Here is a 14,667-nt window from a genome sequence, read left to right as displayed (position 1 = left end):
GGCAGCCTGAGAGAGTTGTTGACATCCGCAGGGTCATATTTCAGGAGGAGCCGAGAGCTCCCATACAGCCAGTTGGACAGCCTACAGCTGCAACAGATGCTCATGGTCAGGGTGTTGGACAAGCAGCTGGGCAGGCTACAGAGCCTGCCATGAGACGGTCTGCTAGAGACAGACGTCTACCTGATAGATTTCAGCCCTCGATACATTATATCTTGGTTACAGATGCAGGAGAGCCTTTCACTTATGATGAGGCTATGCACAGGGGTGATAGTCACTCCTGGGAGAGGGCTATGCAGTCTGAGATAGACTCCTTGCATAAGAATGAGCCTTGGGATTTGGTTTCCTTGCCTGAGGGCAAAAAGGCTTTGCCATGCAAGTGGGTGTACAAGCTGAAAATTACCCCTGGACACCCCAAGCCGGCATAGAAGGCTAGATTGGTAGCAAAGGGTTTTAAGCAGGAGCATGGTGTGAACTTTGATGAGGTCTTTTCTCCTGTGGTTAAGATGACCACCCTGCGCTTAGTCTTGGCTTTGGTTGCTCAGCTTGACTTGGATTTATGCCAGATGGATGTCAAGACGGCTTTCTTACATGGGGACTTGCATGATGAGATTTATATGGAGCAGCTTAAGGGCTTTGCAAAACCTGGCAGGGAGCACCTAGTGTGCAAATTGAAGAAAAGTCTTTATGGCTTGAAGCAAGCACCTAGGAAGTGGTATCATAAGTTTGATGCCTTTATGCAGTCACAAGGCTACAGCATGAGTGCTATGGATCCGTGTCTTTACACGAAGAAAGCCCGTGATGGTTCTTTATTGATTTTCGTACTCTATGTGGATGATATGCTGATAGCAGGGAAAGCTCATGATGAGCTAGATGCTCTTAAGGCTCAGCTCAAAAAGAACTTTGAGATGAAAGAACTGGGACATGCCGCTCACATACTTGGTATGCGCATTAGACGCAACAGGCATCAGGGACTCCTCTACTTGTCACAGAGGGAGTACATTCATAAAAAACCTTAAGCGCTTCCACATGCAGGACATAAAGCCTATTGGCTGTCCATTGCCTTCTTATGTGAAGGTATCATAGGCTGATTGTCCGCAGACAGATGAGGAGAGGGCCGAGATGGCCAAGATTCCCTATGCATCTGTAATGGGCAGTCTTATGTATGCCATGATAGCCACTCGTCCATATATTGCCTTTGTAGTTGGTGTTGTGGCACGCTATATGGCTACACCTAGCAAGAAGCATTGGGATGCCATGAAGGGTATCATGAGGTACCTGAAAGGCACTGTAGATATGTGCATATGCTATGGCAGCCATGATATAGGAGTCGTGCGATACACTGACTCTGATTATGCAGGACATGTAGATAGTAGGAAGTCCACTTTCGGGTATGTATTCACCTATGCTCGAGGTGCTGTTTCTTGGATGTCCAGGGTGTAGAAATGCACGGCCCTTTCTACTACAGAGGCCGAATATGTTGTAGCCACTGAGGCTTGTAAGGAGGCCATTTGGTTGGGTCATTTGGTTGTTGACCTTGGTATTGATGCTACCCCTACACTGCATTCAGATTTTATGATTGCTATTCAATTAGCCAAGAATCCGATCTTCCATGCGAAGATGAAACACATTGAGGTGAGGTATCATTTCATATGTGGGGTCGTTGAGAACAAGTCTGTTGATCTTGTCAAGATCTCAACTGACCAGAATCCTGCAGATCTGCTCACGAAAAGCCTCTCTACAAAGCGCTTTGCCTTCCTCAGGAGGTTGATGGGCGTGGGATGAGATGACGTCTTTCCTCATCCTGTTGTACATGTGTACATGTTATACTGTCTTTTTTCCTTTTCTTTTCACTCCTCACTAGGGTAGATTCGCCTTTAAGTGGGAGGTTGTTGGGGGTAAAGGTGCCTCCGCTTAGCCGCCCGTGTATTACTACACTGGCAGTCATCGCCACTGCACACTGCAGGTGGCGGGTGCCCATCACCGTCACTTTATTCTTTATTCTTTTAGTGACAGTTTGAATAAAGGAAGGCCCGGTCACACATTGTGACTGTTGGAGTTCCCATTTCTTGTCTCTCTCTTTCTTGCTCTTGCTCTCTCACCATAGCTCTCGAGTGTACAAGCTTCGATCCTTCTCACCTTTTAGATCATATCAAGGGTAGGATACACCTAGGGACTCTTAGCTTGTTAGACATGTCTCTCAGAGTCACTTGCATAAGTTCTTCACTTACCAATGCGCAAATGATACAAGAAGCACAATAGCTAGCAAATCAATTCAACATCACTCAGTGCTGCAATCCTACTCTCCATTGTAGTCTCTATTCATTAAAAAGAACCTCTATCATCACATCCATGATTATGAGCCCCATCGATTGCAAAACACTTCAAAATTCTTTCCATGATGCCCCATAGACTCCCTTATTCCTCGGTAATGATAATAATCTTCATCAACTATCCATCCACTAGTGCCCTCCTTCATCAATGATCAATAAAAAGGCATCATGATGTCTTCTAACTATGTAATAGCCTATGTGGGCACATGCACTCACATAGTAGTTGTACATAACCTATACATAGATTAGATACAAGTGTGAAATAACACTTTGGATTTAGCTTGGAGTTTGATCCATCTCCCAATCTATAAATGTCCTGTGTATGCAAACAAACTAGCACTCCCCTAGGGAGAGAGCATAGGAGGCTTTCCCTTGTAGGTACAAGCGAATGTAGCAACTTGCAACGTCTACCTCAAGTCAACATCCTTTGTGGTGCCAGCTTCAACCAGTCCAATTGATTCCAAACGGCCTGCCATTAGGAGATCATATGACCTCCCACTAGGAGATCCTAATTCCATGAGCTAGATTTGATCCACATTACCAATTTTTGATTGGCATCCAAAGGGCAAAACAACTCCAATTCCCACAATGAGATTCCAACAACTTTAATATCCAAATCAAGCTCCCCTAATAGTGACCACTCTCCTCACAATGATCTCACGATTATCCTTGACATTCCTCATCTTTGATGCAAGCTAAAGCTAACTATCTTCAATGAAAAGTGCATGGGATTCACACTTGCCTTTTAGGAGGGGGTTACAGTAATGATAAAATAGAAAGATGGCAAAATGGCAAAGCAAATTGGCAAGGGCGGCAAAAGTAAGGATAAGTGCAGATCAAGTGAAGGGCATAAGGCATACAATAATTTTTTATCAAAGTCCACAATTATATAATTAATTGTGATATTATTTTGAAATCTGAGCATAGCACTTGTTCAAGCTGTAATATATTTAGCCAGAAGAAAGGCCTATAACTTGGCAAGGGTACATGCACTAGCTTTCATTCACTTTCATGATGGTCAATGTAATCTAAATATGTATGGATAAATCTGAAAAGACTGGCCGCCATGAGCCAAATAGGAGAGATGGGCATCCAAATCAAGTGGAAGCCCAAACTCAAAACCCCATGCATAGAAATTAGAAAGTCATGCTTCTTCTTCTTACTTCTATTCTATCTACTTGTGTTCCATCTTGAGAGTGAGAATGTGAGGATGAGGGAGAGAGCAAGGGATTTGAGAGGTGAAGATTCTTCCTTGCATGTGCTCTTCTCTTCTCCCCTTCTTGAGTGAGAGGCAAATTGGAGGTGTAATGTGCCTACCTAAATGAACGTCAATAACACGCATTTTAGTAGCCCATCAAGAAGTAATCAACATTACTGCTGCCCAAAACAGGTTAAAATAACTAGACACTCGTAATCTTGAGCTACTTTAGTCTACCTGGCAAGGAAAGCTCCATCTCAATCCCATAAGAATGAACCTAAAAATAGGAACCTAAGTTAAATGCTATAGTCTCCTATCAGCCACCACTACCATGAGCTTCTAAGGTGATTGCATTGCTATCATCCCTCAAGCCAAACTAAACCATTGCCACACTTGATTCAAAGAGAATGAGAAACTAAAGGGATTGTTACACGTCAACCCCTCCACCCATAGGGTAAAGTCTCAACTCTAGCCCCTTAAAACAACACTGGTTGGGTTCTAATGACGATTCTATAAGACTCGAGTTGTGTTGGAGGCCTCTCCACAAACCAAGACCACCTTGGCTTGGCAAGACCCATTGGGGATCTAGCCACCTACTTCCCTCTAAGGTGTTCTTTAGTTGTTAATTAATCCTAGTATATTTTAATTTGACATATAAAAATCTGCTTCATTAATTAGCCCTTTAAAATAATATTCATTTGCATAAATTAGACACGAACAAGAATACAAAGAAAAATATTCTAATAAAAATATTTGTTCAATTTTAATTGTCCTCATTTCAATAATTATTGCAGTCCATGTTTGGACTTCACCTAAAGGCCAAAATAAACCACCAAGTTTGCCCATAGCTAGCATTGTGCCTTCTAAGAGATCCATCTGGGCTCATAGGGGGGGATAGGCTAGTCCTAGTAGAATGCCCAAGGAATTTATGACCAGATCCCCTTAGCTCCTTGGCACCTCCTAGCCTATGATGAGTTCCTACGGAGAGACCTCTCTCGTACAGTGTTGGTTCTAGCACAGTCCGAAGTAGTAAACCAACTCCCTTAGTCTAGAGCCAGTGCAATTATCCTTGGGGGAGGCCTAGTGCACAAGGAGACCTAGTGTGCTCAATCATAGATTCAACCTTTAATGAACTATTCTCTTTTTAGAAATCACAAATATTTTTCAAACAATCTTTTGATGCAACAAGTAAATGCTCTTGTGCGTAAGTAAGCGCTTGTATAGGCTCTAAGTTAGAAATTCAGGGTCTCTTAATCAAGTTAGCTACATCTAGGCATTAGTGATACCTCAGTTTGAGTATCAATGTTGATTCCTAGAGGATCAATCCCTATGTTTTTATCCTTATGAAGGTATCTATTAATATTTACCCTAGTATCACTAGGTTGATATCTCTCTTAATTCCTTTTAGGAAGTGGCTAGATTATAGATTAATTCTCCTATAGTCTATCACTAGTATGAAAACAAATGAATTATTGAAACCCATAGTTCATTTCTAGTAAGAAAGAGTATTTGATATATTTGAGGTGTGCATCACAAGAGGATAGTTTTAGTTGAATTTCCTCCTTAGTGCCTAGTGTTTTGTCCTTCTCCTCATTAGCATTCGAGATATCCACATGAATCCCAAACTGCCTAGTAGCTTACATTACTTAACAAGATTTTCTTTTATCCATATTTTTAACAAGACCACTACAAAAAAGAAAGGAATAACTTGGACTTAAGGTTGGAGAACGAGGGCCAATATTGCTATTGCATGCTACCTCATGTCTAGTTCATATACTTCTCCAATTAGGGGCCATCTTTATCAGCACATTCCTTACTTCCTTCTTCTCCACGTGTCTCCAACCGAGATTTGTGGAAGTAGGAGAATAAGTATGAAGGAAGTGTAGGTAGGGTCTGAGTAGCATGAAATTTGGCTTAAGAGGGTAGGCTTGGTGATGAGGTTATGATGGATCTTGAGAAGGGTTTTAGATGTATTCCACAGAGAAAGCATAAGGGAAATGACAAGAGCAAGGTGATGATGACAAGGAACATAGAGAAAGGGGTATAATTTGGCTTGCCAAATTAGATGAAGTGCTTGAAATAATAAGGGTTTTGTCAAATCTAGTAGTTGAGTTTATGAAAGCTTTGACAAAGTTGATCAATCGAGGCCATCAAGCACCTCTGCTTTGAGCACGCATAGGTCTGTTGCGTATGGGTGGAGCTTTTGTTTCCTTTTACTCCTTGTATTTTCCTCTTTTTCTCAGTTACTTTACTTTAAGTTTTTTCCCCTCTCTCTTTTTGTTTTTGATGTGATTTATTCCTCAAGAAATATTCATAGAATTTAACCATGGCGAGCTATATTGATCAACTAATCTTTCATGGTGGCTAATCACATCTAGATGGGTAATTATGGAAGGAAGGGATGAGAGCAACAGGAAATCAACTCTTAGACATGTCCTCGAGTAGCTCCAAGCAATACTCTGGTAAAAGAAATGCATGGAGAATGAGCTTAGCTATGGGGGGGGAGGGCTAGGGGGCAGGTCCCATGATGCATATGGAGAGGCCTCAAGGTTGAGGCTTTGAATGCACACCCATGGGAGTGCACAGAGAGAGAGAGAGAGAGAGAGAGAGAGAGAGAGAGAGAGAGAGAGAGAGAGAGAGAGAGAGAGAGAGAGAGAGAGAGAGAGAGAGAGAGAGAGAGAGAGAGATCACAATATGATGATACATGTAGAAATAGCTTTTCCAAGTAGAAAATATAAATATTCTTTAGGTTCCGATCTTTGGAATGTGTGCCACATTTGCAATGTGAAGTTTGGTGGTAGTTTTGGGAGATGTGAAAATAAGAGAGGCTATAAATGTGGACCCTTAAATCCTACATCTCTCAATAGGTCTAAATATTTCATGGTTATCATTAATGATTTCTCAAGATATACAATGGTATATTTATTGACAAAAATATTTGAAGTAGTTTCCAAGTTTCAAGTGTAAAACAAAGCAATGAAAAATAGACATGAATTGAGAATTAAAGCCTTAATACTAGATAATGAAGAGGAGTACACATCAAACAAATTCAAGGATTTTTGCAAAGCATATGACATTCATCAATAGTTCATTCTACCATCTCAACAAAATTGTGTGGTAGCAACAAAAAATGGGAGCCATGCTCAACCCACCATTACACACCCTTGCTACGTGAAGGTTTATCATACCTATCAATAACCTCACATTATCCTTCCCGCATTACAATTGTCAGCATTCATCATTACTTTCCTCTAATATGCAAGATTCCTCAGTCACCCTACCTCTACATCATGCAACCACTATGCTCCTCCATCATCTCCCTCATCCTCAATTGAGCCCCGATTGCCTTTTAGAAACACAGTCACCTCAAGGGTGCACCTCAAAGAATGTAAGTGTCCCACATGTGATTGGTATAAGGGTTATATTAGTCGATAAAATTTGGGAAAATTTACAAGCTTATGTTTACAAAAGGGGCTTTTTAATTGCATTTTGAAAAAAAAAACCATATGTTTCTTCAAGACAAGGGGTTGTTTAATTACCTTACATGTAAGTAAAAGGGTTTTTTAATGTTGAAAGCATGAGTAAAGGGGTTGTTTCATTGCCCTATAACATGTAAGGAATGGGTTTTTTGAGATACCCATTCAATGCACATGATGTGAATGGTTTCTTATTAATGCACACCTCAAGAACATCACAAACACCCAAAAGCCCACATTTTTTACACCTCCCCCTTGTCACTTTATATGCATGATTGTCATGCCTTTTGCAACAAGGAACACCCCCCCACCTGTAATGCTCATTACTAACATGCTACGACCACCCTCACTACAATCCTCTTCTAAGATAGTCACCATACTCTCTCATGAAGGTTCATATGATGGCAAAGTTCAATCTACTTTTGAGAGCTCCAATGTCAATCTCTAGTCTCTTTTCCCCTCTATTTACTAATATGGCTACGAGGAAACTAAAAACAACATGGCTTCTAAAGATCTAAACCACCGAGGAGTTGAACAAGCCCTATTTCTTCAAGATGATAAATAGTTGGATGCAATACGAGTAGATTATTGAGCCCTAATGCACAATAAAGATGGAGTTTAGTCTTTCTTTCTCTTAGGAATTATGTTATTAGCTGCAAATAGGCTTCAAGAAGGAAATTGAAGCTAGATGGATCAATGGATAAATACAAAGCTTATTTAATTGCAAGAGGATTTTGAAGAAGTTTCTAGACAAGACTACAACATAACCTTCTCATCCGTACAATCTATGATTTTCTTTAGGGTTTTTGTTTCCTTTGTTGCTTGATTCAATCTCCTTATGCGTTACAAAAATATTGAGATTCCTCTTTTACATGGTCACTTCAAAGAAAATTTCTAGATGAGCCATGCCAACTATTTTGAGAATCATCAAAATTCATATAATGTATGCTTCCCCCATAACACCATGTGTGGACATGCTTCCAAACAATGGCACCAACAAATCCATTCTTACTTGCTCCATCATGGTTGTGAGTCTTGGTAATGATCATGCCATCTACATCTTAATTGAAGGAAATACTCTCATTCCTCTTGGCATTTGTTATTGATATCCCATGGTTAACGAACTCTATTATATTGATGGCTAAAAACAAACCTCTCATATCCCATTAGTTCACTATCACCACCTATGACCTAATGCATTAATGTCTAAAAATAGAAATTGACTTATCCACAACACTTTGGTATTAGAACATGTATACTTAGAAGATTTACTATTCAAATATCACATGCTTAACTACAATCCAATTCCCATTCCCCTAGCTCAAAACCTATAGTTGGAATCCACTCATACAATATTCACAAAGCAAGCAAAGAACCCTCACCCTCTCATACAATATTCACAAAGCAAGCAAAGAAAATGGAGACAATTCCTAAAATCTAATACTTAATTATACGTACATGTTTCAAGCTTTGTAGATCATATCCTCTCAAGGGCCATGCATCAACCAACTTAACATTGGAAATAACTCAAAAGGGTCTAAGGGGATCTAAAGGCAACATCTCATGTAGTTATTTACTTTGTTAATAGTATTTGTGAAGGAAAAGTCGAATGAAGTTAAGGCAATTATTTACAGGTTAATAGTAATTGTGAAGGCAAAGTTGAATGAAGTCAAAGCAAAGTCAAAGCACAGGTGCCAATTTTATTTTTTAGAGGACTATTATCCTTTGGAGATTCCATGCATTATTTTGGATGTATTTGGCAATCCACAATAGATTGTGTGGATTGTGGCCATGAAAATATAACTATAATAGCATTAATTAGAGCAAGACTAACCAAGAGCTCACAAAGTGGTAGGATATCCAAAAAGTGGTGAAAACCCTAAAATGCAAAATGGGATGCAAACCCTAACCCTAATTTTGGTCTATATAAGGGTGGGAAGTCTCAATTGTAAGCATCTACATTGTTGAAGCTTTGTTAATGCAATCTTTAAACAACTACTTTCTTCTTCTATTCTACCATCTTGTCTTGCATCACCATTATTGAGAGAGGAACTAGGGATAGTACAAACCCCCATCATCTTTTTTCTTCTTCTTCCTCCCATCTTGCAAATAAGTCTTTAAGGTTGTGCATAGGGTGGTGAGATTGTGAGAGAGTAAAGAATTTGGTGAGATGAAGCTCTTCTCCATCTTCTCCTCTCTCTTTCAATGTGAACATATTTAGTGGTGAATGCAAAGAAGCAAAGATATTGAATTATAGCACTTGGATTATGAAACCATTTTTGAGCCTTCAAGCTTTCAAACTACAACACAGGAAGTTAAGTTTGCGAGTTCATCATAACACCTCAATAAGCTAGTCTTTTGTTCTTTGCTTTCTTTGGTAAGGAAGGAAGGATGCATGGTTGCTTAAGAGCTTGAAGTGTTGAGAAGACTGTGGGAGAGGGAGGATCAAAGTTGCTGCAACTTGTAAAAACAATAAAACTCCATTCGATGTCCTAACTATTGTGTGTTAGTCCAACAACTTGGTTCTGCGTAATAGACGAAGCAAAAGACAATCCAACCACTAATATTCCTTCCATGGCAAAATAGAAGACTTATCTACTTGAATATGGATTGAATCGATGGTCGTCCACACAATTACAAACTAAAAAATACATGACTAATTTAGAAAGGCCAAATTGGAAGGACTTGATTTGTTAGTTGAGATTGAAAAGATTTAAGTCAGACTAGGAGAAAACCCAAAACATAAACTCAAACCTGTAAGAAAACTTAAAAAACAACACATGCAAAACACAAATCTTAAACTCTTCTTGCTAAAGTACTCTTATGACATTGTTGCAATTTGTAGATGCATATTGCCAATAAACAGATTAGTTATGCCTTGATTGAATGAAAAAATTGCAAGACTCGCAAGCCCCAAAAATTGCCAAAAAACACAACTTTAACCCTTAGGTGGAAAACAAAGGTAAGGGCATTGTGCTTTATAGGGCTGCAGAAAGGTTTGAGGAAAGTCAAATCAAACCTTTTATGCCTTTTAGAGAGGCTTTGCAAGTGCAGATGTGGAGGAATCAAGCAACGTGATGAGGTATTTATCTCACATCAAATAAATTTGTTGCATACGTCTTTTGCAAAATCATTGATGTGGTGGTACTACTTCTTGAATGGTCCATATGCATCTCTCATAACATCAACCATTCCCATAGTGATGGAATTGCACTATGAATATAACTGATATATGCCATATGCCAACTATCTCAACTTCTACATGATTGCCGGTCTCATGTGGCACCACTTGTCTAAAGCAACAACTCCTTACACTATGCACACTTGACCACATTCAACATCACTTAGGCTCGCGATTCCTTTAGTGCTCCAGCATACTACATCTAATCCACTCATCTCATCACAAGCATCTTTATGCGCCTACTCATCTAGCTCTTGACCACATGGCATGCACACAACCACAAACCACGTGCAAACACAAAACACATGGTGCTCATTCACACATTGTATTTTACCATTTAGTCACATAGTAATGCAACCACTTGGTCACGTGGCATTTTAACACTTTAGAGCACTCCATTTTCGTTTTTGCACCTAGTCACATTGCTTTGAGCACCTCAACACAAACACTATAGCACTCTTGCACATTCTCTTTCATGCTTGTTGACACCCCTTTATAGTACTCATACATATACACTTATGAGGAATGTGAACACATTGCAAAGATAACCATTCATGCACATGCAATTTTAAGGCACTTGTGCATATTGCATTACACTCATCCACATTAAGATGAGAACACTAGAGGACAAAGTGTTGTACATTATTCAACCACATTTAGTGAGGCTCAAGCACATGGAAAAAGATACCATGCATGCACACACACACTTGAGCCCTCATTCACATGTGCTTGCGACTTTGCACATTATTCACCCATCTACACCATTGCTTACAAAGTATTGTTCATGTGCTCATAAATCTACCTAGAAATCCACCCACTTACCCACTTCTACACAACATTAAGTACACACGGGCACTTTTTCTAGCTAGCACACATCCAAGTACATAGGAGATAGGCAAAAAACATCACCCCTTCACACAAGGCACACCTAATCACTACAACACATCAATGCTATGGCATGCACAACTTCAATTTAGTGCACACCACACAAATTTGCTACTAGGGCACACAACATTTGCATTTTAACTTAGGCTCATTAGCATATAACCATTCCTAGTAGGCACAACAAGCACTTCATGAAGGTTGTTCAAATCCCACAAAATTTTAATCTCATGTAATTAAGTACTAGAGATATGGGATCCTTAAATCCCTCATGTGAGAGATTCAAAGGGGATGAAATGAGCCACTAGTCAACCAGTTGAAATATTGAGCAAATCACTTAACAACAATAGTTCAATACAAGGATGCACTCGAGATCACAAATAATGATTCCCACCACTCACTAATGATGTCCTAATTCAAACCTTGATTGCCCTTTTCGTGGGACTCCAAACCTCTAACCTCCCAATGACTGATATGTTATGCAACTCACAGAGACCACCCAACAATCTGCTCTGATATGCAGGGAAGATATAACCAAGACCATAATGTGTGCAACAATAAATATCAACAGAGAGAATGAAACCATTGGACATGTCACACAGCTTTGACCAAATAACCAAAAAAGGGCACTTGCTACAGCACTAACTTCATGCTTTCTACAGCACTAAATAGATTCGCAGCCAGTTATGCATCCCACAATATGCCATCATACCACACAGTTTGACTAGTAGCTGAGATTAAACTTAAATCTTACTTCACTTGCCATGTTAAAACTTCCTTCTATCTTACCATATTTCAAGACTTTGAAGAACTGTTAAAATTTGAACTGCATTCAAATTTTGCAACTACGCATCTTAACCATATTTTGTTTGGGACAATTACCGTTCTATGTTTATGTTAGCACTTTGTCATACGTAAAGCAAGATGAACAATTTCTAGTCTTATGTGATTCTCCACCTTTCCATGATAACAAGTGAATACAAGTACCAATGGAATCCCAAGCTGTACAGAATTTATGTACATATATTAGTGACAAAAAAGGCCTACAGTAACGCAAATGGCCAAGAGAGAAATCACCGTGCCATAGCACAATGCACAACTTCCCCTTGCGATTGAATAAATGCCTGCAAAAACGACAAACAGTAGTAAGCATCTGTGACTACTTTCACGGATTTGATAGATGACTGCAGAAATTGAAAGCTTTAATAACTTCTATAACGAGTAAGATTCAATAAACAAAATAAGATTCAGGAGTGGACCACCAACATTCTTACTATCAAGCTATTCTAATAATCGACATAATCAATCACTGATACCTACTTAATCCATACAATTGGCTTCCTCTGCCAATCGTTTAAACCAGAATGTGGACTTTGTATATATCAGTCTCTATACAACCTGGATAATCCAACTCTACATGGCGCATATATGTCAGTCTTTGTACAACCTACAAAATCATATATATATATATATATATATACGTAGCACATTAGAAGCATAAAACAACCAAAAGCAACAAGCAGACCTGACCATACCGAACTCAGATTCAATTAACAACACGCTCTTCATCATGCAAATGCAATTAACAGAAAACTGAGTCCCAAGTGGCAAGAGACGGATAAAGACCATCTTTACCTCATAGGAGAAGCCGTTCCTTCTGTTCATAAACAGGGGCAACAAGCCGTTACATGGGATTCAGAACAACTTCCCCTTCCTTAATGTTGCAAGGATGGAGTTTCAGGCAGCGAAAATTCTTACCCATGCCGCCACTGAGACCATTGAGAACTACCCAACCAAAAAATCCAAGGGTAGCAACTAAAGAAACCCTCCACAACAAGCCACTGTGCTTTTGAGTCTCCTGATGCACGAGGGTCTGCTTGTTTCCCAACAATGGGTTTGCTTCCTTGGCTTCCCAAGTAAAGCAGTTTCTAGGACTGGTACGTCCTTTAAGAGCTGCTTCCTCTTCCTCCTCCTCCTCCTCCTCCTCTTCTTCTTCCTCTTCTCCCTCTCTTTCAAGTTCTTCATGTTCAGCATCATCGTCACCATTATACCCATCCTTGTGCTCCTCTTCATCTTTTTTATCACAAATCACATGTCCACCTTCAGAATCTTCTTGATCACCTGCCTGTTTCTCGCCTTGACCTGACTGCACAATACCTTGTGTGTTGCAGTCCAAACCATCTCCTTCTACACCTTTAGTACTGTCATCTCCTTCTGCATCTTTAGTACTATCTTCCAGTTCTGTTACAAGAGGCCTTTCAACCTTATCGTGCTGATCGTGATGCTTTGTGCTCACGATTGTCCATCCAAAGTTGTCCTCTTCCATCAGGTGAACTGAAGCCTCTTGCTCCATTGACCTAAGTTCAAAATCACTTGTGCAATGAATCTGAAGTGCAGTTGAGCTGCGAGGACCTGAAGGCCGGAGATCAGAAATGCTGCGAATAAGACACTCAGCAGTTTAATCTGCTGCCTGTCTTCTTATGCCGAGGGTGAGACAAGCAGCCACAATATAAACAAATTCAAGAAGCGTGTTGCAGCTCAAGGCGATTGAGAGCTTCCTGATCAATGAGCGCTCCTCTCCAAGCTTCAAGCAGGATCTATTAGGTTCATGTATAAGTTCGTAGCAGAAACAGAAATCAGACGCAAAATCTAGCTCACATTAAAGGACAAATCCAGATAGCATTAAACGCAAATTCTAGCTCATACTCAAGGCAAAATCCGGCTCACATTCAACGCAAAATCTAGATCACATCAAGCGCCATAGACAGGGAAAAAACAAAATCAAAATCTAGGGTTTAGAGGACAAATCAATGTCCGAGAAACAGAAACAACAGACGAGAAACATACAAAAGCGAAAGATTAGAAAAGGATTCGAAATCAGACCAGATCTTAGGAGGAGGAGAAGGAGGAGGAGAAGGAGGAGGCGGCGGAGAAGATGCAGCGGCTCATGCGTCCGTCTGAGAGGAGAGTGGTCAAATTCCTCTGTACACGAGCCGAGTGTATGTGTATGTGGGTGCGTGAGAGAGTGAAAGAGTAAAGATATACCGGAGCGTGCGAGAAAGGAAGACAAGGGATCTCCAGCAAAGCTGATAACAGCAACACTTGCATATTTAGTAAGTTTCCATGGGGTGATGGCTTACTCTTGTGCCTTAATGAATTGATGAATTAACTAATTAATTCAGCACTAACTAATTGATAAATTGATTAGTGAAAGAATTTGTTTATTTATTAAATAATTTTCTAGTTCATTAATTGATTGATGAAGGTTGATCTCATGATTAATTAAGTGATGGGGATGAAATCATTAATTGACTAATCAATTGATCAATGGATGAACTTATTAATGTGCTAATTAGTTAATTGATTAACTCATGGACAGTGGTTGTCCAAAATGCTCCAAAGCCTCTCCATGATTGGTGTGTGGTGGGGGCTTTGCTTGAAGAAAGGGACAAGCCTAAAATTTCTCTAGGGAGGTATTCTTCCTCTGGCTAGGTCACTTCTTGGTCACATGAGGGCCCCCATGTCCACCAAGCTTTAATATAAAAATGAATAGCAATATTTTCAAAGCTTCAATATTCAAAGAATAAGATTTAAAATTAA

The 14,667-nt window shown here is 39.8% G+C and overlaps 1 protein-coding gene across 5 annotated transcripts; it reads right to left on the bottom strand.

Annotated features, from left to right (window-relative positions):
* Window positions 1-11,994: 11,994 nt before the first annotated feature.
* On the bottom strand, window positions 11,995-14,165 carry LOC148016270 (uncharacterized). 5 transcript variants are annotated; one of them, XR_015688128.1, is made up of 5 exons: window positions 13,951-14,164; window positions 13,774-13,808; window positions 12,703-13,664; window positions 12,388-12,514; window positions 11,995-12,191 (listed from the first exon to the last, which is right to left on the bottom strand). XR_015688128.1 is itself a non-coding variant. In XM_087664410.1 (2 exons), the coding sequence occupies exon 1, from the start codon at window positions 13,418-13,420 to the stop codon at window positions 12,752-12,754; it is 669 nt and encodes a 222-aa protein (XP_087520536.1). In that variant the 5' UTR covers window positions 13,421-14,165; the 3' UTR covers window positions 11,995-12,191; window positions 12,703-12,751. The 5 variants fall into 5 exon arrangements, 1 of the variants encoding a protein (XP_087520536.1); XR_015688127.1 differs by lacking the exon at window positions 13,774-13,808; XR_015688129.1 differs by having other exon boundaries at window positions 12,388-12,480; window positions 12,703-14,165.
* Window positions 14,166-14,667: the final 502 nt, after the last annotated feature.

Source organism: Lygodium microphyllum, chromosome 23 (genome assembly GCF_053477565.2).
Source record: "Lygodium microphyllum isolate KBCC chromosome 23, Lygodium_microphyllum_v1.1.10, whole genome shotgun sequence".
NCBI lineage: Eukaryota > Viridiplantae > Streptophyta > Polypodiopsida > Schizaeales > Lygodiaceae > Lygodium > Lygodium microphyllum.
Note: the sequence above shows the minus strand (reverse complement) of the source record. Positions and strands in the feature narration are given on the sequence as shown.

Excerpts from the sequence above, each read along its gene's own strand:
- LOC148016270 (XM_087664410.1), bottom strand. The coding sequence starts at position 13,420 with ATGGAGCAAGAGGCTTCAGTTCACCTGATGGAAGAGGACAACTTTGGA.